The sequence below is a fragment of the Anguilla anguilla genome, chromosome 1 (assembly GCF_013347855.1).
Source record: "Anguilla anguilla isolate fAngAng1 chromosome 1, fAngAng1.pri, whole genome shotgun sequence".
Lineage (NCBI taxonomy): Eukaryota > Metazoa > Chordata > Actinopteri > Anguilliformes > Anguillidae > Anguilla > Anguilla anguilla.
The window spans coordinates 21,762,634-21,788,520 of NC_049201.1; the positions used below are offsets into that span (position 1 = coordinate 21,762,634).

Genomic DNA, 25,887 nt, shown 5'->3' on the forward strand with positions numbered 1-25,887 from the left:
GTTTGATAGATAACTAGAACGCTGCTCTTACTTAAATAGTGTTTTAGTACACCATGTCCCTCTGTAGTTCAATGGTGATTGGAAAAGATGTTATGTCTACGCCCGATTTGATAGGATTGGGGCAGAGTTGGGATTTAAGCCGGAAAAGAGTGAACCTGAATCGAAAGCCATATCGGAGTTGGTCACATTCGGCCTCGCAAAGGTGAACACCAAGGAGAAAATATACCACTGAGTACGACGTCAGTATTATTTAAATAATATACAAAATGGTTGTATGTACAAACTATACGAAGTATCTGTCGCGTATAAATTAGCTTGGTGGCTGACGACTTTTTGTCTTCGGCAAAGCCCAATGATCCAGGTTGTTTTCGCAAGAATGCCACAAAGGGAAAGTGGTAGGGTTTATTACTCCTTTTGTCACGGTTTTGGGGTTCTTTCGTCTGCTTGTCATTGTATTATAGTACCTGCAAAATAAATACCCGATATTTGAAAACGTGCATTTTTGCTTTTCAGTGAAAACACGATCAGTGCACAAGGAGCGTGATACAATCGTAAACCAAAACCACGGTCCATATCCCTGAATGTCGACCTCTCCTACGGGAATCTCGCGACGCAAAAATGCCCGGCGTTAAAACCTCGAAATACCGACTAGAGCAGCAGCATCACGGCGTTTTCGAAAGAACATGATTTTTGAAACACAACCGAAATCAAATAGAATGCAGAAACTACGTCGTTTACTTGGTGCAGAATGCGGATTTAGCCGTCCTGGTCTGTTTCTGTATTTGCGCTTACCTGGCATGTAAATCGTTGGTGAGGCTTGTGGCCTGCGGTTGCTTGTTTCACGAGGTGGGTAGGGGCTCGTCTGTCATGTTGCCTAGTTGTCTTTTAAAACTGACTTTCGGCGCTAAAATAATTACGCGTGATAATTTTCAACATATTGCAGCAAGTTACGCTAAAATGGTCTCAACATTAAACCAATTACAGTAAATTACACTAAGATGTACTCCTGGCGGACATCAAAGTCATGCTTCGATGCAGCTGCTCTAGCCAATCCACTGTTTTTTTGTTTGATATCAAACACTGGCCTGCTATCACCCTTCGCACTTGATTTCTTTTTGCTTTGTAAACGTTTGTTGGAAGGTCTGTCTGTCTTCTAGCATTAACATTGCCACAATGTTATAAAATGTATTACTACCTACTGGCCTTAACTACAGCTGTATATGCATCATAATTCTATGATTCTTACACACAATAAACATGCATGGTATTGTATGGATCGCCTATTCATAGTTTAATGCAAGTGGTACGTCTGATTGATAGGAGTACAAATAGAAATTGGCTCTCTGACTTGACTTAAATACCACAAAATGGATGCATTGGACATACAACTGATTCTATCGTGTGGGGAAAAAATTGATATTTGTAACGTGACATCTTGATATGGCTGTAGCTGTGGAATATGTAGACCTTACCTGAATGCTCATGAAGAGGTTGAAGAGGTTTTTTTTAATAAATAAAAAAAGCAATGTGCCACTTGTCACTTGTGCCACAAAACAAAAGTTATTTATATACTCAGCAGCTTCCGATTTAGATTTAATGTATTTGCCAAATTGCTCTGCAATTGCAAGTGTGCATGCAAGGGTCCATTAATAGCAAACTAGGAATTAGAAGCATTTCAGTCATGATCACGTATCTGTTGCTGTTTTCATGGTCATAACATGCTGCATTGATTTCTTTATCGCAGTATGAATTAAGCATCTAACTATAAAGAGGTATGCATGGGTCTGAGCAAAGGAAATGTAGCCATACAAGATTTGTAATCATGAAATTACATTTTATGCATTTATAAATGCTTTGACATTGCTAAATTGCAGGGTGTTTTGAATAAAAAGGCACTTCACTTGTGTTAATGCATCAGGACATAGTCAGACTTTGAGATAAGGCAAGTTCCATAGGTTAAAAGTGCATCCAAGTTACTAGGAATAAGGGTAATTTATTTTATATGCGAGATATATGAAAAATGTTTGCAGTGTCCACACGTGTATGCGTGCGGATGTTTTCAGTGCAGGAGAGACGATAAAAGGTGCACTGGTCATAATCTGCAATGTGAAAATGTTTCAAACGCCATATGAAACATTACCCAGAAGACCTGGAAAATGCTCCTGAAGTGCAGTTAGCCCAGAGCTGAACACTCCTCCTGATTGCTGGTGATGTAATTGGAACTGGGGCAGCTGTGATCCCTTGCTGCATGACAGTGGGAGGAAGTGCAAAGTTGCCTGCCGAGTATTTTCTCCTCTTGTAGATGCCAGCTTGCGTAAAGGCTCCGAAAAGATTGTGCACGTTTGACGTCTGGCATCCGGGGATTTAAGATGCATCGCTTGCACATTTCGAATGTGTTATTTTTGTGGCTAGTGGCTAATTGTAGAAAACGACATCCTGTTGACTTCCAGCAGCAGTTTGGTGCTGAGAGTACTTTGAAGGTGACACAGTTTATGAGTGGGTTACTGCCGAACTGGAGATGGGAATCAAGCCCAATTACCTAACCACAGGAGAGATGCGTCAGTTCCGCAAAATCCAGGCCTGACATACCAGGTGGCTGTGAAAGAACGTTGGATGGAAATGTTTCTCCAATTCTACTGCTGAATCTTGGTCGACAAGGACCCGTTAAATAATTAGCCAAGATAGCGAGAATGTACATTGTGTGGATCCTTTAGGCTAAGCTCCCGCAGAAAGTAAATATTGTGGCCGAATGGTTTCAGACTTTGATTTTACCATTCATGGTCCTAAAAGCTATAGAGAAAATGTGAAATGTTCTAGAACTATGCAGGATTTATATGCTCAAGTAGAAACAAAAAGAAGGTTAGCCTTGTCATTTAAAGAATATAATTATTTTCTAAATGAAACTACGTTGCACGTAGGCCTAATGATTTCACGAACGAATTCCTTTGAAATGCACTAACAACAGTGTCTGAAGGGTTGAAAATAATTGAAGATTAAAGCAAAAAAAAAAAAAAAAGCCTCATCACTGCATTGCAGTTTTTTGTTATTTCTTAATGCCGATTGAGGGCAGTGTTAGTAAAGCCCAGGTCCTGCTAGTGTTGAGCTGTAGTGCCGGGGTCCCTCTCGCAATGAGAAATATGGTAATTAATTTGGAAGATTCAGTTCTTTTAGACAGCTATATGTTTAAATGGGCTTAAAACAGTGCTACCACAAACAGTGAAATCATAGCCGTTGGGAAGAGAAGCCTCCAAGGTAGTCGTGCTATGGAAGCTTCATTTTCAGTCATAATGGTGATATCTTTTTGGGCCATTTTGAAAAGTGGATCTGAGATTCACCCAATGCAAACCTTTTTTTGCTGCATAAGCAGTCTGGATTCATAGCTTAACCCATGGGTGTTTTCTCTGTGAATGTGCCTGCCAAAAAGACAAAAATATTATATTTTTGTGCCAATACATTTGAATCTTGCCTTTATATTAGGCTAAACTTTTCTTGGATATGCAGTTAAATGCTAAAGTGTTGGGACAGTGACACAATTTTTGTTGTTTTAAAACAATGAAAATGATGTTAAATTATAGACTGAACTTTAATCTGAGTGTATTTACATCCATATTTGGTGATATCTGTTGGAATTTCAGCCCTTTTGGTAGCTACATAGTCCCCCAGAAAAATGGCGGCAAAAGTAATTTGACAGTTACTCAGCTGTTTCTTTACCACCTGTGTGGCGTTGCATTGTTAGTTCATGCATAAGAAAGCCAACAAAAGGGGCTAGAGTTGATTCTAGGTGTGGATGAGATGAGTATTAACCTCTAGCATCGTGATGGACAGAGGAAAGTGTGGAGAAAGAAAGGAACTGGTCATGATCCAAAGCATCCCCCTCATTTGTGAATCATGGTGGAGATAGCGTTATGGCTTCAGCATGTATGGTTCCACTGGAGCTGGCTGTCCTGTCTTCATTGACGGTGCAACTGCTGACGGCAGCATCAGGATGAATTTTTAAGTGTGCAGAAATGTATTTTCTGCTTCATTTCAAATCCATTGTGCTGGAGTACAGAGCCAAAACAACAAAAATCTGTCACTTTTTGCACTTAACTGTAAATTGCCTCTGTTTATGACCATAGGTTTATGTTTCCTTGTTTATGCTTGTTTTTGTCTTCTAATAGAATAATTCTCATATAATAATTCTTAAGTTTATTAGAATTTTATTATTTCAGATTGTAGTCCTTGACACTCTATATGTCATGTGTTTGAGGAGGTCATTGAGGGTGTGATGTTTTGAATATTAGGCCTACATTTTTTAAGCTTAAATTGCAGTTGGGTTTTGCAACCTGTGTGAATTATCGTGTGGTGATGTCAGCTGCATTCCATTCTTCCCATTATCAGGGCATTTCATTAGGACAGGGTTTCATGTAACGGAATGAATCTGCTCTTCAGTTGGTGTTCATTAACTTCCACTGTGTTTCAGCCTCCCTTTGGGTGTCTGACTGGAACTCTGGGCACATTAATTCTTTAGCTTAAAATACTGGTCTCTGAAGGGTAATTGATGAGTAGAATACTAAAGAGAATTAATTCTGGGGCATCAGCAGAAGATGAATGCTGAAGTATACACTTTTCATTATTCTGCACGACAGACGGATGAGAGAGTTCGCTAACGTGGATTGATGCAACCACTGGCCACGCTGGTTCTCTTGCTGGACGCGGTCGCCTCCAAACTGTTCCTGGCTAAAGCCCACATTGGTCAGTGGCCTATTGATCCAAACCAGTTTACTCACACAGTGCAGCATATGAAGTGTGGGCCTTTTTATGCAGAGCACCTATCGGTGAGAAAAGCTGCTGCTGGAGGTTTATTAAAGGATTTGACAAAGTGTTTTCAAGGGCAGGTAAAGCAGCCTCTCCACAGCCACAGTAAAAACTCCCTCAAGAAAGATGTCAGAAGGTTAACATTTCCTCTGAAAGGGGATCTATTCAATAAACAGACCACAAACGGTGAGGGGAGTACTTAATGATCTGACGCCTTCTGTTGTGTTTAAAATTTAATAAGGTTCTAATTGAATAGCTGACTCCAGTTTGCAGTGCGCCCCATACGATGTTACCCAAATGCACCTGGGACTGTGTGAGGCTTGTTCTCATCAGCTGGAGGATCTGAACTGGGTCTGTCCCAAGGCAAAGTTCTTTTTCTCTCCTTTTTCTATAAAACTGGTTTGGTCCAAGTCTTAAACCTCTGGACCTGTATTTTTTTATGTTTGATTTTCCATGTTATCAAAATTTAGTTGAACAGGTTAAATGTTGTCTTAGTCGATATTTTTGAAAGTCACTTTTTATGACATTTTAAACTTAAAGTTGTTATGTGCGGTTGTGTAAATAGTAGGGATGGCAGGTGAATTAAGAAAAACTGTGTGAACTGTTTCATAAGAAACAGTCTGTTCTGTCTGGTCATAGAACATCACATAAAAGTCCAGTACAGGCTTGAATCTGGAGATATGTAGCTGCAACTGCAACTTCATTTAACAGAGTGTTATGTACACCAATTCACATTTGCAGCTATTGGCTGTAAATTTCATTTGTTACATTTTGTGAAATTGGATAAAGTGAAACGCAGACAGACCTTCTTCCGATGTTGTAACTGGGTCAAAGAAAAATAGATGGTACACTCTACGTCCTGGGAAATTTCACAGTTTTTGTCTGAGTTGTACAAACTAGTTGAACTCCATTAACAAGCTGTTAACCAAGCTGTAACCCTTCTGAGTTTGCATTCATTAAATAGTGAGCTAGCCATTTGCAGTTTAATGTGCTAACACTAGTGAAACTCTGGTACGAGGTTTGTGCAGTGGATAATTGAAATCTTTTTTGGATGTTCTCTGAAATGGTGTCAGTTCACGTTACTTCTAGGCCTTTGCAGTTTTTTTGCGGCATGTCAGGTTTTATGTGACTATATTGTCTTTTTGGCAGCGTGTGTGTTTTGCCTACTTGTCAGTCTTTTATAACAAACTATAAAAATAGGATATTTAATGATTTCATTGATGTCATCCATTTAAACAGCAGATAGTTAATTTTAAGTGTTGGGGCAAGATCACTAGTGATGTAAGATAGCCTACATGTATGGATTGTAACATCTACAAGTCATGTCTTGCCTGTCTGTATTCTACATGGCAGTCTAGATCAAACTACTGTATTTTCTTGTGGTATTTCTGTTTCAAATTGAAAGTAATACATAGTTGTGAAAACAATAGAATCAGTTTGTTTTTTGGCTTCTGTTCGGCTACATTTAGAAAATAAAGGAATTAGGTTATTTGCTTATTCATTTTTTCCTTGTGTGTGGAGTCAGCAATGTTTTATAATTTCTCTTACAATGCATTCATCTCTGCATACTTTCACTGCTTAAGAATATTGCTTCTTGGACATTGGATTAAATGAATGAAAAATGTAAAGATCAAAAAATGTAAACTTACTTTGCAGTTGGTTTGAATTTAAGTCAAGCCAAGGTGCTGATTCAGTTTTTCTTCTGAGATTAATCACTAAATTAGGCTGATTTAGATGCTTAATTCTCAGGCATGATCGCAGGCATGAAGCAGGTTGACCCCTTACACGAGTGAAAGTCAGTGACTTGTTAAAGGGTAATGTTTAGTTGATATTTTACCCATCAATATTTTCTTCAATCTGATGGCTTTTATTGTGCCCTCTGAGGCTATCATATAGGCTACCATAGGTTTTGTATTGCCATTGCATTGGTGATCATTCATTTGCAACCGCATGTTCATGCACTCACACATGAAATGGTACAAAGCTGTATTGATTCTCCAGTCAGCGTCATGTTGAAGCCTATTGAGGGATTAAAATATTGGCAGTCACAGCCCCATAGGTTTGATGTAAATCATATGACTTGTGCCATTTAGAGGTCAGTATTTGACTGGTTAACTTGTGAGCAGTTTTCTGTGGATTACATATTGCATAATCTGGAGTGCAATGCAGTAATCTGATTAAACCATTGATTTAATTAGCAGTTATTTTCATAACTTTTGAGAAGGACAGTGAATAAAAAAGAATACAGAACTAAGGTTAATTTCTCCATTTTCTTCTATGTAATGTTTGTGAATGCAGGAATATTGAAGAAAAATAGTTCGGCCTATATAAACTGTGATGACCATATTGAATCATGCAAGGCAAAGGTGCATGGTGGTTTGATGGTTTCCAATGAATCAAATTAGTCTATTTTTCAGCCTTTCAATATTAGGCAATTTCTTCCAGGTAAAGACTCTGATCTGCTCTGATGAGGCAAAAAAATGGCCTCAACTAAATTTAAGAGATTGCACTGGTGGTCTTTCAAGTGCAGATGCACATTTTACACAATTTGACGAGCTAGAAGAAGAAAAAGGTTGCTACCTTTCTGATGAGAGCAATCCGATCCCCGTCCCTGCTGAATTTACACAGAGAAATGGATGAAAATGAATGTCACATTATCTTGCTCATCTGGGAGAACATGACCATATTGACCCAAGCTATCAGATTGCCTCTCAAATGCATATTAGCACCGAGATTATCAGTATGTCCTCCAATGTATTCTTGTTTTTGTCCATGCGTACACTTCTGGTTAAATTTAAACTGACATGTGTGCCAAAGGTGCACAAAAAGAGCAACAGTAAAACAGAAATGTGTTCTATGGTTCCACGTCAAGGTTTTCTCCACACTTGTCCTTTTGCACAAGTTGGTAAGAAATCAACCAGAACTGCAAATGTGCTACACTTGCTATGATGCCTGAGAAAGTTGTAGTTCAATTTTATTTCATGTTCAGTAACTTTATGAAATGTTTTTAATGGGGACAATACACATTGAAAATAATTTATTGGGTAACTTGGCTTGCCAAATTTCGGGATATTCAGGGGTGGAAACTTTCCTTGGGAATTAACAGGAATTAAGAGGAATATATGGGAATTAACAGAAATATGTATTTGTGTTTTTTCCCCCAAAAGAGTATTCACTCTTATAAGCTAACATTTTATATTGAAATTGGGCAAAATTTTCAAAATTCCCAAGTGTAACTTCCCATGGAAAGTTCACAAGTTTCCACTGGAAATTTTCCAACCCTTTGCAACCATTGTTCCAATGTGCTTTTAAATGCTCTCGTTTTCGTTATTGAGCTATTTGTGACTTGGTGTCAGAGGTATTTCTGACATGTGACTTTGCTTCTGTGCTAGCTTAGTGGTGCCAACTGGAGATCTGAATACATTTGAATGCCTTGTGAATTAGTTTCTGAGTGTCATTTGTCTGATTGGACTAGTGGTCGACCAGTTTTACATGTACAACTTCAAGTTTTACTTTCCCTGAAGCTCTTTTTTCACTAAACTGATAAAATCAATTGAACATTTTATGAAATGGTACTTCAACAATTTCAACAAAAAGTTAATCTAAATTTCTGGGCATTTCATATCTGGATGGTACTCCTGGGCCTGAAAAAAAAACAGATCCAGCAAAATGGCTAAAATATTTGCTGCGTCAGGATTCAATAAAGTTCTCGGTTCTTGTGCCTGTTAGTAGGGAGACAAAACATGAAATGTATTCCTTTCCTCAGAAAATGAACAGACCCGTTGTGTAGACAATGGGGCCTTTCACAAGCCCCAGAGTGCTGTGGGCAATTAGCACATATCCTTACACCTGCCCACACTTAAAACCTCAGCCATCATGTCATTCCCTTCAGGATAATCATGCTACAGCTGGCCGACCATGTATAATTTTTTCCCCCTCTTCAGTTCGAACCAATAACCCTACATTAAATATCATATTCCCTTTATTGAGTTTGACATTTAGAGGCTACTTAAAACATCAGGTTGCTGTTGCAATAGGGAGTCCCTTTTTTCGGGATCTCTTGTTCTTGTTTTTAATTTCAGTCTTCATGCCACAAGGGGATGGATGTTGAGATAGATATAATTTGTATAAGCAAGTGATTCATGTTTTGCTTTGATAAGCAGTGTCTGAGCTGCCCAAGCAGCATGATTAGGTTACATGCAGGCTGTCTGAATGCATTGCTGTAATTGATGCATGCTTTTTTTAAAAATCTCTAATGAAACTCGCATTGTTTTTGCAGGAAGGTGATAAGAGGGGAGTAGCAGCTGCCCCCAACCCAGCGCGAGGATCCAGCGGAGAGGAAGAGAAGGGAACCGGCCAGTCCACTGAAAGCCATGGGCGCACACCTCTTCTAACCCCGCCCCCCTTTCTCTCCCGCCCAGATGGGAGTAGAACGATAGCCCTGCTGGAAAATACTTTGCTGAATGTGATAGAGCAATGAGAGGGGGGATATAATGGCAAAGAACAAGGAACCCCGCCCCCCGACGTACGCTGTGAGCGTGGTGGGGCTCTCAGGGACTGAAAAGGAGAAGGGCAACTGTGGCGTGGGCAAATCGTGCCTGTGCAACAGGTACGTGCGTCCCAAGGCGGACGATTATTACCTGGAGCACACCTCCGTGTTGAGCACAATAGACTTTGGAGGGCGTGTGGTGAACAATGACCACTTCCTGTACTGGGGCGACGTGCAACACAGGGGCGACGATGGCCTGGAATGCAAAATCCAGGTCATCGAACAGACTGAATTTATCGATGATCAGACTTTCCTGCCCCATCGGAGCACAAATCTACAACCCTACACCAAACGGGCGGCGGCCTCTAAGCTGCAGTCCGCCGAGAAATTGATGTACATTTGCACAGACCAGCTGGGCTTGGAGCAGGACTTTGAACAGAAGCAGATGCCCGATGGGAAACTGAACATTGATGGCTTTGTCCTATGCATAGATGTCAGCAAGGGCTGCAATAGAAAATTTGATGACCAGATGAAATTTGTCAATAGCTTGTACTCACAAATGTCTAAGTCAAAAAAGCCCATCATCATTGCTGCCACAAAGTGTGACGAATGTGTGGAGCAGTATCTGAGGGACCTCCAGGCCTATGCGTCCAACAAAAAGAACTTGTTAGTGGTGGAGACATCTGCCAGGTACTGCATTAACGTGGACCTGTGCTTCCAAGCACTGACCCAGCAGATGGATAAAACGCGTGGCAAACCCAAAACCATTCCGTATTTGGATGCGTATAAGATTCAGAGACAGCTGGTGGCTACAGTCACGGACAAATTTGAGAAGCTCATTGTGCAGACGGTCAAAGATTATCACACAACCTGGAAAGCTGTGAGTAATAAGTTAAAAAACCACCCAGACTATGAGGACTACATCAACTTGGAAGGCACCAAGAAGGCCAGAAACACTTTCTCTAAGCACATAGAACAGCTGAAGCAGGAACATATCAAGAAAAGGAGAGACGAGTATTTTTCCAACCTGCCAAAAATTCTGAATAACTTGCTCCACAACCTGGAGGAAATCGAGAAGCTGAGCTGGTCTGAAGCTCAGAACCTTCTAAAGAGCAGAGCTGAGTTTCAGTTCTGGTTTGTAGATCTGGAGCACACCCCCTGGGACGAGACGGACCACATTGACAAAGTCAATGACCGAAGAGTGCCCTTTGATCTCCTGAGAACTGTTGAAGGCGAGAGGATTTATCAAAACCATGTCCAGCATTTGATCTCTGAGAAAAGGAGGGTGGAGATGAAGGAGAAGTTCAAGAAGACCCTGGAACGGGTGCATTTTATCAGCCCTGGTCAGCCCTGGGAAGAGGTCATGTGTTTTGTCATGGAGGATGAGGCCTACAAGTATATCAGCGAAACTGATCGCAGGGATGTTTACAGTCGGCACCAACGGGAAATAGTTGAAAGAGCCAAAGAGGAATTTCAGGAAATGCTTTTTGAGCATGCTGAGCTGTTTTATGACCTAGATTTGAATGCCACCCCCAGTTGTGACAAAATGAGTGAGATCCACACAGTGCTCAATGAGGAGCCCAGATACAGAGCCTTGCAGAAGCTGGCTCCTGATAGAGAGTCCCTCTTACTTAAGCACATTGGGTTTGTCTATCACCCCACTAAAGAGACCTGTCTTAGCGGCCAAAGCTGCGTGGACATGAAGGTGGAGCAGATTCTTGCTAACAGGCTGGTGCAGTTGGACCATGGCCGATCTAATCTGTACCACCATAGTGCCAACATTGATAAAGTCAATCTGTGTCTCCTGGGCAGAGAAGGTCTTGCACAGGAGCTGGCAAATGAGATCAGAGCGCAGTCAACAGATGACGAGTACACGCTGGATGGGAAAATCTACGAACTGGAACTCTTCCCCGTTGATGTCAATTCACCGTTGCTTTTGACCCATTCTTGGGCATCGACCTTCAAACCTCACGGTTGTTTCTGTGTCTTCAGCTCCATAGAGTCCCTAAATTTTATCGGTGATTGTGTGGGGAGGATCCGAGCTGAGCTTAGTCAATACAGGAGGGACAGATATGCCCCGCCCTTGCCATTTATTTTAATCTTAGCTAACCAGAGAGACAGCGTTTGCAAAAACATGCCCATCTTGAGGCATCAGGGCCAACAGCTAGCTAATAAGCTACAGTGTACCTTTGTAGATATACCCTCGGGTACCTTTCCACGGAAGTTTAATGAATCCCAGATAAAACAGGCCCTTAGAGGAGTACTAGAGGGACTTAAGCACAACTTTGATGTAATGAGCCCTCTACCCTCCATCAAAGACTTGTCCGAGACTGACTTGAGGATTGTTATGTGTGCCATGTGTGGAGATCCATTCAGTGTGGACCTCATTTTGTCACCTTTCCTGGACTCCCATTCTTGCAGTGCTGGCCAGCCTGGTCAAAGCAATACTCTGGTCCTGGATAAGATCATTGGGGACAGCCGCCGGCGGATACAGGTCACGGTCCTCTCCTACCACTCATCGATTGGAATCAGGAAAGATGAGCTGGTCCATGGCTATATCCTTGTCTACTCAGCTAAGCGCAAGTCCTCCATGGCTATGTTGAGGGCCTTCTTGGCTGAGGTCCAGGACGTCATCCCGGTACAAATGGTAGCCATCACTGACAGCCAGGCTGACTTCTTTGAAAACGATGCCATCAAAGAGCTGATGACTGAGGGGGAGCACATTGCCACAGAGATCACAGCCAAATTCACAGCACTGTATTCACTATCCCAGTACCACCGACAGACAGAGGTATTCACACCATTTTTCAATGAAGTTTTGGAAAAGAAGCTGAGTATTGAAGGCTCCTTCATGTTTGACAGCACCCGTGAGGGCACTTGTGCTAGTGAAGATGTCTTCCCACAGTCTCCTCACTGCCACTCGCCTGCCTACCCATATTACCCTGACTCGGAGGATGACACAGAGGCCCCGCCTCCCTATAGTCCTATTGGTGATGACGTGCAGCTTCTGCCCACACCGAGCGAACGCACAAAGTACCGGATTGATCTGGAAGGGAATGAGTACCCCATCCACAGCACACCAGTGGGTGACCACGAGCGGAACCACAAAGTGCCGCCTCCCGTCAGGCCCAAACCTGTTCTCCCCAAGCCCAATGTGAAAAAGCTTGACCCCAACCTACTGAAGACTATCGAGGCGGGCATGAGGAGCACCCGAAGGGCACGTGGCCATGGTGATGACGTGGAGGCCTCCGACAACTACGCCGAACCGGCCGACACACTCCTCAAGTCTAAGGGCTTCAACGATGACATTTACGCAGTCCCGGAGGACACCCCAAGCCGCCTCAAGATGCGCAACTCGTTTGGTGGGGTGCACGGTCCGCACGGGGACGAGGAGAATGGCTTTGATCGCATATCCAAGTTGCAGGGAGGCAGGAGGCCATCAAAATACAAGCACCGCTCCAAGACCCTCTTCAGCAAGACTAAAGCTTACCACCGGCGGGCCCACTCGGACGTGAGCGATGATGAGTCAGGTCCTGCACTACAGAAGAAAAAGAAGGGCAGAGGCCACCGGGGCAGTGAGGAAGATCCCCTGCTGTCCCCTGTCGACCCCTGGAAGGGAGGGATAGACAACCCCGCCATCACTTCTGATCCCGAGCAGGACGACAAGAAGACGAAGAAGAAGAAGCCACCAAAGACAAAGGAACCCAAAAAGGTCAGTCATTTTTACTCAACTTTGTCTCCTCCTTTGTTCTCTCTGTTATTTTATCTTTGCTTTATTTATGTTCACACCCTCGTTATGCGGGAATGTGAAGGATATGGTGCACAGCCGAGGAAAGGTACACAGTGCTGAGAACTGTAATTTAGATTGAGATAATTTAACACAGATGGCAAAACACGTTCTGTGCAGCTTGTGAAATTTAAAAAGCTTTGAAATCCACCGAAGAATTGAAATGGCAAATCTGTGCTTTGTGGAATTCTCAGTAACTGATATACAAGCACTAACGTCTGCGTGATGGCCCTGCGCTTCCCCCTTTTCTTGAAAATGACATTAGAAAATATGAGAAGAATGTGGAACAGAAACTATATTTATTGTTGCAGGAAAGAAATTGCTTATCTAAGCATTTTAGATTAGTAAGCTTTTGGATGGGTTGGTGTAGTCTTGGCGAACCTCTAGACCCTGCACTAAATCAGTGAGCATTATACTGTAGCATTACGGTTTACAGTTGATAAATAGCTGGATAGCTGTCTGGGCCTCCTTTGCACTCCCGGTACATTCCTGCTTCTGGCAGTGCATTAGCAGGAATGGACACCGCAGCCCTCTGGGTTTCTGTTTTCTCCACCCGGCAGAGTGCAGACACTTTGAACACTGGTAATGACAATCACCTGGACTGGAAGGCTCGCCCATATTTCAAAAAGCGCCACTACGTGTCCTCAATTATTTCCCCCCCCCAAGAAACCTTCAGAGCCCTAGTGCTAATCCCACAGCAATTTTAACCAGGGGGGGGGGGACAATTTATGTCTGGTGCTGGGTTAATGCATCCACAGCATTCTGTCGGTAATGGATTCGCTGTCATCAGAAATGGAGGAAGGGGGGAGATTTATAAAGTTGTGGAATGGCTGGGTATCCCGGAGTGTGGTGGCTCTGGCAGCAGCTGTCCAGATGTTTAAGGCGTTTAGAAGCAGTGTTCCCAGGGTATGGAGGAAGTGCACCGAGGCACTGATCAGTTTGCTGAGTTGATCCCTCTCTCTCTCTCTCTCTCTCTCTCTCAATTTCAATTTCAATTAAAGTTGCTTTATTGGCATGAAATACAAACATACTTATTGCCAAAGCATACATGTAGGCTATAATATGTAAAATAATAATAATATAAAATAATAATGGTAAATGTAACAATATATACAAATAACAGCATTGACAGCAACAGAAGTAAATCAATAAATATGTACAATGTTTATATGGGGTGGGTGGTCACTCACTGTCCCTCTCTCTCTCACTTTGTCTCACTCCCTCCCCTTCTCTTTCTCTTGGCTGGCACCCTCAGTTTATTGCTGGGAACAGGAATCAAAAGTGTTGTCTGAACCGCGTATTGTCGTATGTTTATTTTATTGCTTTCATGAACTCTGCTTTAAACATTGTCTGTTTCAAGGGTTCTGACCACATCTATCTCATGGAATAATATTTGAGGAAATATATTGGCAGGCAAACCAACCAAGAAAAAAAACAAAACAAAATCAGCCATGCACTAACGCCAAGGTTAGGCTGTCTTTGGAATTGCTTCCTCCCCCCGCCCACCCCCCCGGCACCCCCCCCCCCCCCCCCCATTAGCTCCCCTCCCTCGCCGTCACGTCCGATCGTCTGCCGAATTTCATATTCTCTGTAACGGGGCGGAAAACAATCCCGTTTCCTGGAGGAGAGCAGAGCGGCTGAGTGTGCTGTTGCGCTCTCTCCAGCTGTTCTTGCAGCTGCCTCCCGCCGCAGTGAGCTCGGGACGCCCGCGGCAACGCGAGGGTGATCTAACCTCGCGCTTCCGCATTGCCTCCTCCCCCCCCCCCCCCCCCCCCCCCCCCCCCCCGGCGGCCTGCAGAGCCGCGGACGCTCGCCGTTCCCCGTCTCGCGGCAACGCTCTCGCCCTCAGCTGGGCTTTCACCTAGGTAATGGCGCCAGAAGTCCGCAGCTGCCGCACCATTATTCAAATATTGTTCAGCGCCATTTGCAGTCATTTCGCTATTTCACTGCTGGAACAACATCCACGGGGGATTCACGCTCTCTGCTCGCGAGGCATTAAGCCAGAATGTTTGATTCTTGCGGGCTCCGTGTTTATGCAAAATGGCGAGGGGAGGTCTTTGAGTGCGTTCAGTGTGCTGATCTTTTGAATGTACGGATTCAAAAGCGCGGATCTTGGAACGCGAATGTAATTTTGTAAATGCTTTTGATCCGTGCACCTCCGGTGTGAACTTTGCAGGCTTAAATAAGCGTGCAGTCCGTGTTCAGTTGAATATCGTGATGGGTGCACTTTCCTCTCCTGCCTTCTCTGGTATTTATTTCTGTGCCTCGCATGTGAGTGGCTGAGTTCAGCGATCTCTCGCTCAGTAATCTGTGAGGTGCAAGTCCGGTGTCAGCGTCCTACACGCTGGACATTATGTTTAAATTTCGCTTCCACTGGCCCTACTTTTACAGTGAGGCTGGGGCAGACGTGTTGATTTTTCCCACAATGTGCAAGGTTAGCTGCTGCCGCTGAATAAACTTGGTGGAGCGTAGTTGTTTGAAAGAGCCATTCCACAAAGCCAGCGCTGGGCTATTTACTCCCCCTGCGGTTAGACGAGATGACAGAGTCTGGAGACCACAGGTCTCTGCGAGGGAGAAAGCCTGTCTGTCTGAGGCTACGGTTCTCACACACGCACGCACACACACACACACAGACACATGCACACACACACACGTACACACAGACACATACACACACACAGGTGGCACAGAAAAGAAAGGCTTGTCAGAGCACGGAGGCTGTGCCATCAGATTTCTCTTCAGTATCCAAAATAAGACATGTATTGATGGCGGTACAGAGACCAGGTTTGCTTATGTTGCTTACATGTCAGCGCTTATCTTTGTAAACCCCAAAGGTGCCTGCCGGAAGAGCCTGACTGACTTTCATTCCATTTTCCTTTACATTCGATTAATAAACATTCTATAAGGATGCGCCGGTAAAACAGCAAAGAAGGGGAGGCACTTTGCATGCAATATATTTTTCTAGCCTTTTTCTTTGTCTTTCTTGTAGTTAGGCCTGTGGTTTTAATTAAGTGTTCATCACTAATGCACAGACAGCGCAGCCAAATTAAAGTAGAATGTAGCGTGCATAAAAGATATTTCAGTGCAATACAAAAAAAAAAACAGTTGCATAAAATATAGATGATTTGGAAGTGCCCATTTACTATATGTAGCTATATGACTACTGCAGGATACCTTTGGCTTTTGTTTACTGTAGTTCTATATCCATTTATTTGGCTACCTCACTTAGCTAATGTTATATTATTCCAAAGATACAGTCAAAAGTCATCAAATATTGAATGCAGAAATGCTAGCTTGTTTTGGCTTATTATTAACTGACATTTTATATAGTCTGTTAATCAATGTAATACAATACATTGTTATCTATACTAACTGCAGATGCCCTCTGTACCGTGTCTGTTAAATGGCATTTTGTGAATAGGCTCATTCTGTGTTTGAGCTGTCCATAAAACACACATTTTACTAAGTATGCAATGGCATGATATTTTTCCTCTTTGTAAATGTTCCTACCATAGCAAAATATGACATGATATGAAATGTCAAATTGCTGTTTGAAAATTGCTCCCTTGTCTCATTTATCTACCTTACCTTTTGTTTCTCGGTGATACCTGAGATATGTAATTAAGGTGAAGGTTAGTTAGCTAGCTAGCTAACTTTATGTCTCTTGTCTCTTATGTCTACCCAGTTATTTTTCTAAAACAAAATAAGTTTAAATGTATTTTCTGTTGGAGCCATTTCGTATTGCGCATGCAACCTGTGACTGCTGCACTCAAGAAAAGAAATACAAACACCGCTATTTATATTTTTAAATGTGTTACACTAGAATTAGTCTGTCGTTTTATACAGCCTCTGGAAACAAAACATTGCTGCACAAGCTGCTTTGCAGTTACTTCAAATTTATTTTCTTGTTTTAGCCCACAAACACCTAATGTTCCAAAACCACCTATCACTGTAAATCTGGCAGGTTTTCAGTTGTGTAAATATCCAAAATATCCTTTATTGTATGCAAAAAACTGAAGTGAAATTTAAAAAAAACCCAGAAAAGGGAACTATTCCTTTAACATAGTAGATGCTTTCTTATTTTCATTTTCCCATATCTAGATAAATAGTTATTTGTCCCATGTATAACCAATCTGTTCACCTGTTATAGTCTACAGACTACCAGGTTCATTTTACTGCAAAGGTAGTTATTATTGGCTTGTTTGCGTTCTGATTAACCATTGTTGGTTGTTCAAGTTTGCACATCAGCCCCTGTACGAATGATAAATTTGGTACTGCTGTCCAAATTTTCTATTGGTCATTAAAAATAATTTATATTGATGTTCATTCGTTTATCCTTTTTTCCCTCTGTCTCATTTTTCTGCCTGCATGGCTGCTGCAAGCATTAGGCTGATGACACTAAATCTGTAATGGCTGCTGTCTGGCAGGGAAATCGCATACCATTTTTTTTTTTTTTTTTTTTTTCTTTTTCAAAACCGATTTGTCTAATAGAAGACATCATTAAAACCGAAGATGACATTTTGTGGAATCTGGAGCTATTTAAGTACAATATTCGGTGCGAAAGATCATCTATCACATGCAATTTATGTCTCATATTTTTCAACCGTTTTACACCGAGGGGAAAATAAACAAGACCCACCGGGCCTTCCTGCTCACTCGAACATTGTCATCAGCCTTGAAAAATTTCTATCAGCGGACCTATATTTTATGCTCGTTTGCCCAAACCTTTTAAAAGGTTGAGTGATCATCTGAGAAATTTAAATTTTGTTATTCATAATTGTTACAAAAATTGTGGTCATACTCTTTGACAGTTTGTAGAGTGAGAATATAATGTTGTGTGCGCATACAGATTCCATCCATTCTTTTTGTGTTGGGCGATGACTTAGTTACCTTTCAATCCCAACTTTATGTTAATAATGTAATGATTCTGAAACTTTACTATTAAAGGAATTAATTAGGATATTCATTAATATGAGACCAGTCAAGGCTCAAGTAAGCAGTCTCATTTACAAAAACAAGGACTTGGAAAATCCCCACTTACTGAAATTTAAGTAATGTAGTATTAAAGAATATGTTTGTTTATATGCATGACCGAATGGGAACTTTGTCTAAACTGGGTGGTTTGCACATAGCTGAAAGGAAACCTAATGGATCTGCGTGCTCATTTGTGTGGCTGATTGCGGATACAAAGTCTGTCTGTACCAGACGGCCTCAAATTGCAAAATGAAACCCATCTTACCGCAAGCCAGAATGGGCGATTCTGGAAACAATGCCGACTATAATAGTAATGCTCATTTTAATCCATCAGCGTGGAAGCTGTTTGACTGTCCCTCGTGACTGCTATTATTGCACCCTTTCCTACACTTCCCTGAAAGCGAATCTGGAGAAGTGCGCCGATATAGCAGCCGAGGGTGGGGTCGCGCTAAGTCTAATGGACTTTCTGGATAAATATTAGGCCTCTGTAGGAGATCACGAAGGGTTGTGGATCTGGGAGGTAACTTTGTCGGGGAACGGCGCGGCCCTTTCCGCCCTAGCGGAGGCTCTCCGGAGGGCCGGGTCTGGAGCCCTGTCCCCTGCCTGACCGCGGAGGCAGAACGCCCGCTTTGCCGTTAGACGGAACAGAGCCCGAGGCAGCAAACCGGGAAGCTGGCGCAGTCCTCTCCAGTGTCGGCAGTATGAGGCGACTCGTACGCTAGCTACTTCGCACAATTAGATTTATTGTGCTATCCGTAATGGCCACATGTGTCTGGAGGAAGCCGGAAAGGTCAGGGGAGATTGACTGGGCAGAATGACACGGCCTGGCAGTGCCACCCCCGAGATTAACTTTTGTCACAGTGACTCGCAGAGAGCTAATGCCGACTGTTTATTAATTGAATTCATCCATTTTGAATTGCGTTGAGTTGCCATGCTTTGTTTCTCCCAGTACCTTCTCTATTTAATGCATTGGGTGGGCTGTGGGCATAAATGAAGCCTAAAACCAAATGTTAAATGAATTTGTCATTTGTTTGTTTCTCGAACCAAAAACCAAACACAAAAACAAAAAAGCTAAAGTTAGCAGTTGCCATGTGGTAAGCAATATTTCAGTAATTACTTGTGTGGCGTCTACATGGAGTTCTAGTTTTGAGTGGGAATTTGAAATGGTGAGTGAAAATGACACCCCCTGCCGTTGCCTCTCTTCCGTCACAGCCAAAATCAAAGGGCACCAAGCCGTTATACCCGCCCACCCGCAGGAACTGGGAGAGCAACTATTTTGGGGTGCCGCTGCAGAACCTGGTCACACCCGACCAGCCCATTCCGCTATTCATCGAGAAGTGCGTGGACTACATCGAACGCACAGGTAAGCTGCAGTTTATCACCTTTGACCCTAGCAGTATGTGGATGTGGAGCTTGCCCAGACTGCATGCGTAGCCTGTTGCTAATGAGCAGGGGTTATTTTTATGGGAATTCTGCTTAGAAGTCTGGACTTTTGAACCAATTTTCATCAATATCTGTGAATGACAACAAGAAGCCTCCATCATTTAACCGATAGTGGAAGTTGTTCCATTTTCCTGCCTGAAGCGTGAGAGAATGCAAATCTTACTGCAGTGACTCATTATTTACATTGGTAGAACTGGTATTTGACGTACTGCTGGAGGGGGGGGGGGAGCTGGGTTTGATTATTCACATCTTGTGGTCTTGGGAGGCAGTAGCATGTTGGAATATCACACTTTTTTAAAGATGTGTATCCGTGCCGTATCGCTTGTTTAGCGATGGCTGCATATGCATGCGTCGGTGGGACATATGGGCTGCGGACACGCTGTTTAGCGTTGGAGCTATTCGGCATCGGTCGCATCGCGGCGCGTCAATGGGACCCGCTGTTTCCCAGGCTTCCTCGGCCTGTCTGTTGCAAGTCGCCACGCCGGCTGGCTTCGTGACCTCGCCCGCGGCGTTTCTGTTTCGAATGTGTCGAGGGGACGAATGCAATTCCGTTGGTGGAGCAATCTTTGTGTGCCCTACCGCTCAGGAAAATGGCACATTGCAGAAATGTGTCAAAACCTGCCTTCTAGTAGATTTGTTAGCACCGCTTAAGTTGGCATGCCCTTTTGACATTGGCATGACATTTGAAAGTTGCATATATTGTAGTGGTGGTGTAGGCTAAAGGTATATGTGATTTTGAGGTCATTATGTATCAAGCGTAGATGTCAATTTTTTACCTTTATAAACCTGTCTTTTGTACCATTATTAAGACACATTTTACCCGCCATGTATAGCTTTGGGGCACATTTAGGATTTGTACATTTCAGTTTCACATTCACTCTTCAGTGCACGTCTGGGTCATGTGATTTATCTTAGTGCTATCTTTGGAAAATGCGGGCGGTTGTTTTTGTTGGGCGATGTCTGAACAGCAGCTATCTCTTATCTCTGGTACCTGCCTATGATACGATCATGTGTAACGGAAATGCCTCTCCCTTCACCAGCTGCCCTTTGTGAAACCGCACACAGTTCAGGTACAGTAACCGTTTTTACCGTAACTGGCTGTTACGGTTTTCCAAACCGGCCGGCCGTTGTCAGTACAGAATGAGTCAACGTTGACGCATCTAGCAATCTGGCCGAGTCTTAAACCCGCCGCTCTCTTGTTTTAATATGAGTTGTGATCCCCTACATAAGCCGTTCTTTTATTCAGTTGGGTCTCTCTCGCTCTCTGTGGCACGCCCCTTCCTCAGAGCTGCGGCTCTGATTGGCTGGCGAGCCCAGCCCGGCCGAGCGGTCCCTCGGAGCTGCGGCTCTGATTGGCTGGCGAGCCCAGCCCGGCCGAGCGGTCCCTCGGAGCTGCGGCTCTGATTGGCTAGCGAGCCGGAGCGGCCTACGCGACAGCCTGCCGGAGTGTCGGGTCGGGCAGGCCGTCAGCTCTCGCACGCAGACGCCAAAAAATTAAATAATACTTTACAAATTAGACACAGCAGACAGCCAAACCTCAAGTGGCTTACATTCCGCCAAGGGGTTTCAGTCTCCCTGCGGGTAACCTACATTTTTTAGAAATATGTGGAGGAGCCGTCATCAATGGTGTTTAAAAAATACGTAGCCTACAATTTTCTGCTCTTTTCAATATGGCTTATTGCGCTGACTGGATGTTGACACACAAGTCTAAGAGTTTACTAAATATGAAAGTTGAAATTGTTCGCTGGGAGGAGGAGGCGACGTGAAGACCGGAATATTAATAGTGTCCGTTTGTTCTCCCGACTGTCAGTCTGATCGTTCTCATGTTTGCTCCTTTCCGTTTCAATGAGTGCTACCGCTTCTCCCGCCAGCTGTTGCCAGCTGCTGGGTTTCCCGAAATAGCCCTGGAGTTACTGGAATACAGTCGTGGGGGAAAAAGAATAAATCATAACTTCAGCAAGTTTACTTGATGTGGATTGACACAATCTCTGTTCGTTTAATTGAACGGATTTAACCCATGTACCCTGGGCAAGGAGCGATCGTAATCCTGCATGTTGTAAGAGAGCTCGACACTTGGACTGCGAGTGGTTAATGCAGCATATGTGTGCACCGTGCATAATTAAAGGTTCCGGTGTCATAGCAACAAACGAGAGTTAGCTATTGGATCGCGGAACCTGGGATGGGTTTCGTCGCCAGGTGATTATGACAGTGTGCATATCTTTTAAAGCGATGGTCAGTTGAGATTAGGCTGATTATATTCGATGGTTGCAGAAAGGCGAATGAGAACACACATGAATGATGGCTAGGCAGCTGCATGTGTTTGTCCCCAGGTCTCAGGCGGGTGAGCTGGGTATTTCTCTCGGCTAGCTGGAGGTTTCTGGCCAGATGACTGCCTGCCCACCCACACAAAATGGCAGTTCCCCACCTTCACCTTTCTCAGTTTTCTAAACTGCTGTGTAATTTTGCCGGAATGGAGAGGAAAGGGGTCTGTTCTCATTTTTCTGCTGCCTAGCAATACACCATTTTGTTTTTTTATTCAGCGACGGGAAATGTCAGAGGCTTTTTTTTCCCTAAAGCACAACAAAGTAGAGTTCAGCGTTAAGTTTGAAAGTGCAGCCTGGATCAAACAGAATGGGGAAGTGACAAAATCCGTACCTTTCCTTTTTCTGCTTTTATGAGGTGTCTGAAGTTCAGTGGAATTCGGTGTTTGTTAGTTGTTTTATTGGCTAATTACGCTTCGCTGCCGCCGCCGCAGCCGCTGTTGATGCCGTTTTATAGTGATGTATTCGCCGGTGAGGGAAGGCAAGCGGGTTTAGTGCTTGTACCGTTTGCTGGTGCCGAGCTTACTCAGCGCTTTGTGGGTTCTGGCCTTGGCGGACGGGAGGGGGGGTTGACGGGTGGAAAGGTGAACCACCGTCAGGCCCCTGCAAAACAAAAGTGACAGATGGAGCTGGACCACCAGGCTCTGCCGGTGGGCAGGGCGCGCTCCTCTGGCCACATGCCAGTGCTTCACACCCCAGGCCCCTCTCTGCATCACCCAACCCCCCCCCCCCCCCCCCCCCAAACACACACACACACACACAGCCCCATCCCCCCCCCCCCCCCCCCCCCCCCCAAACACACACACACACACACACACACACAGCCCCATCCCCCCCCCTCATTTTGCCTCCCATCCCCAGCTCTTTATCTCCCCCCACCCCCCCACGCTTTAAGACCGGGATTTAATCTGATTCGCCGATAAGGCGTCCCTTCCTAGCGGGCCTTTTATTTCGTCAGGGCGATCAATCGACATCAATTCCAGCTTTCGCCACTCGGCCTCCGGGTCTGACAGAAGCCAGAGCCAGAGCCAGATCGCTCGATCCCGTCGCCGCGTTGTGGGCGGGGACAGCGCCGCCTGAGCGCGTCCGCCGAGGCGGAGCGCCGCTTTGCATCCTAAAAGGGGCGTCTCGAGGCGCTCGCGGAAAACGCGGATTCCAGCCGGGCCGTTACCGAAACGGCCTCGGCTCACGACGGCGGCTTATCGGCGGCATCGGGGCGAATCGACCGCGCCGCGTCCCCTCTTTCTCTCTCTCCCCGTTAACCGTTCAGCGCACATTAAGACACTTTCTTTCTTTCTTTCTTTCTCTTGGAAAATGCCCCCGTACGTCCTGTGAGCAGCTCCTGTGGTCTTTTAATTGGATTTCGCTTGAGCTCCGCGCGGCTGAAACAAAAACGGGGATTAAATCCTAATGCCGTCTGGAGCGGGCTCGCCGGCGGGCCGACCGCCTCGCCCCTTCCGCGGTGGGTGCCGTTAACCGTTTCGATGATCGCCGCCCTCCCCCCCCACCCCCAACCCCCCACCCCAACCCCCACCCACTTTCCTCTCGGCCGAATCCGTGGCAGAAACATCCTCTCCGCCGACGTCGGAGCCAGAGCTAATTAAACGTTCCCTGGGGAAACGCCGAAGCGCTCAATCACAGGACAATGAGAGGGGCTTTGGAGAGGAGCCGTTTCCATGTATTTTACTCGTGCTAATACCCCGCGTCCACTTGGCAGGTGCGGATAGGGGGGCTACCGGAGGGCACATTTGTGATTTTTTTGTTTTCCCAGCTGGCTCCCTCTTTCGGGGCCCCCTTCTGTTTGCTCGGTTCGGCCCTGCCAGAACGGGCGCGTCTGGGAACGGGAGCCGCGTGTAATCCGCCGTTCGAGCCTGCGCTCCCCTCCCGACGCACGGGCCGTTTGCAGGGACGAGCACCGTTCGCGCTGAACGGGGGTGTCAGGTGGGGGGACTCGAGGGTGCCTGTGGGACTGCTCCCATTTTGGGTCGTCACGTGTCCTGCGAAACTAAATCTTTCATTTTTTGTCAAATGAAGGACAATCGAGGCCAGCTCATAAAAAGCCCTAGTCTCACAAATCCATGTAAAATTTGACGCTTGAGATTTCCAGCGTCCAATTAAAAAGTGCGAGGGTGGCCAAGTGTGATAAGCGCACGTAAATCTCACCCACAGGTGTTTGGGTCACGTTCTGACCATCTTCAGCCATATCAACAATGCGCTAATTTCCTGATAATGGGTCGGGAAACAATTATTTCAGCGACTATGGATGGATTGTCGAAGCTACGCGTTTTCGTGCTCTTACACATCATTTCGCATTTAGCCATCACCGAAAAGCAAAAAGAGAAACGTGAATATCGGTACCAGAAAAGGATTACTTTTATTCAAATTCATTACTTACGAGCTAAGGACAAAAGGGACACGGCAGTTAGATTTAATGGCCCTCGAATATACGCAGTGTGTGATTAGTTCTAAGAATAAACAGCGCGTTTGGACAAGGTCGTCGGTGATTTAAACCTTGATCGGGGCTAATCAGAGTGCCCAAAACGGCACCGCGGCTCCTCCTTATGCGAAGCGGAGGCCACGCGGTTCGAATGCGTCATCCCCTCGCGCTCGCTCCCTCCGAGCGACGGTCGTTCCACCTTTCGGGGGAAAGCGGGGGCACCCTGACCTTTTTTACACGCTCGGCACCACGCAGCCGAAGCGGCAGAGCGCCCCCCCCTCTTCCTTACCCCCTCGAGGGCAGATGGGCCTCCCGTGAACAGACACGCGCGACGTCACCGACCGGCTCGACGGTGACTGTGACTGACGACCGGGTTGGTTGCCATTCCGCGTTAATTTCGAGTCGTCCCCGGGGTGACGCCTGACAGGACAGCATGTGCTTCCAGTCCCGCGTCAAATTTAATTTGGCGAAGGTTAAGGAGTCCTATTATAGATACATACATATACATATACATTAGCCACCTATTATCCACCGAGCTGAACATCACTGACCCCTAAGCCTGTCATTTTCCAGAGAGGAAGTGGGGAGCTGTCAGAGTGTGATCCTCTCTCGTGGCGCTCATCGGTGTTTTAATATGACAGGCCCACGGGACCCGGGGGGCAGAGATCCTCATCACAGCCCAGCCCCTGAAAGATGAGAGAATGCAGATTACGGCGCTTCAGAACTACAGGCCAGTCTCTCTGCCCGTTGCAGATAGCGTGTTCGCAGCTGGGCTGAAATGGGCTGCTGCTAGCCTGCCAGCGCTCGCTGGCGAATGATTAATTAAAAAGAGGAGCTTCTTTGCGCAGCGATTTCCCCCCGTACGCTCCAGCCTCGGGGCCGCGCGTCTCGGCTGGGGAAATCTGAAGCCTGGATTCACTCACCGGCCCTTTCCCCAGCCCCCGAGCGGCACTGCGGTACGAGGGACGGTGGCCGTGTGGATCACGTATCTGAGCCCCCCCACCCCCCCACAGCCATCATATCTCCAAGCCTCTTGGTGCTTGGTTATCAGGGAATTGGGTATGGGCTGTGATCTCACCCTGAAAGCGAAGGAGAGGAGCCGGTAGTCTCAGGCTGCAAGGTCTCTCTCTTTCTGTCTGCCTCTCTCTCTCTGCTCTCTCTCTCTCTCTCTCTCTCTCTGACTCACGCTCTCTCTCTACATTACCTGCTCTCCCTGTGTCTTCTCACCCTCTAATTTAGCCTCTTTTTCTGTCTCGCTCGTTCTCTTCCTCTCTCCCCCCTCCTGGGAGATCAGTGACGCAGAGAGAGCAGGAAGGCGAGAGGCCGTTTGCCGCTGCTCGCAGGATCCTGCAGCGGAGCAGGTCGAGATCCCGCCCCTGGAGGGGGGGGGGGGGGGGCGGGGCCAACCTCCCGTCCAAAGCAGGGCAGTTGTGTGGGGTCAGTAGACACGCCCCCCCAGCCCCTCCCCTATCTCCTGGGCCTGTGCCACAGCCATCTGACCGGGCCTCTGCACAAGAGTGTCCTTGTTCCTGTCCCATTGACATCCAGCTACGACCACTGTGTGCCGCAGCTCGTAAAGCAACCTGCACTGAAAGGTGCTAGCTTCTACTGTCTATAGATTTCATTAGGATTAGTTTTA

General features: G+C 45.3%; 1 protein-coding gene across 1 annotated transcript in view; it reads left to right on the forward strand.

Moving 5' to 3' along the window:
* Positions 1 to 25,887, forward strand: part of arhgap5 (Rho GTPase activating protein 5) — a 63,211-nt gene that overhangs the window by 1,812 nt on the left and 35,512 nt on the right. The window contains exons 2-3 of the mRNA XM_035423161.1: positions 9,077 to 12,998; positions 19,260 to 19,410. Of these exons, the coding sequence (XP_035279052.1) occupies positions 9,291 to 12,998; positions 19,260 to 19,410 (3,859 nt within the window). The 5' untranslated portion in view covers positions 9,077 to 9,290. The remainder of the gene's footprint in view (positions 1 to 9,076; positions 12,999 to 19,259; positions 19,411 to 25,887) is intronic.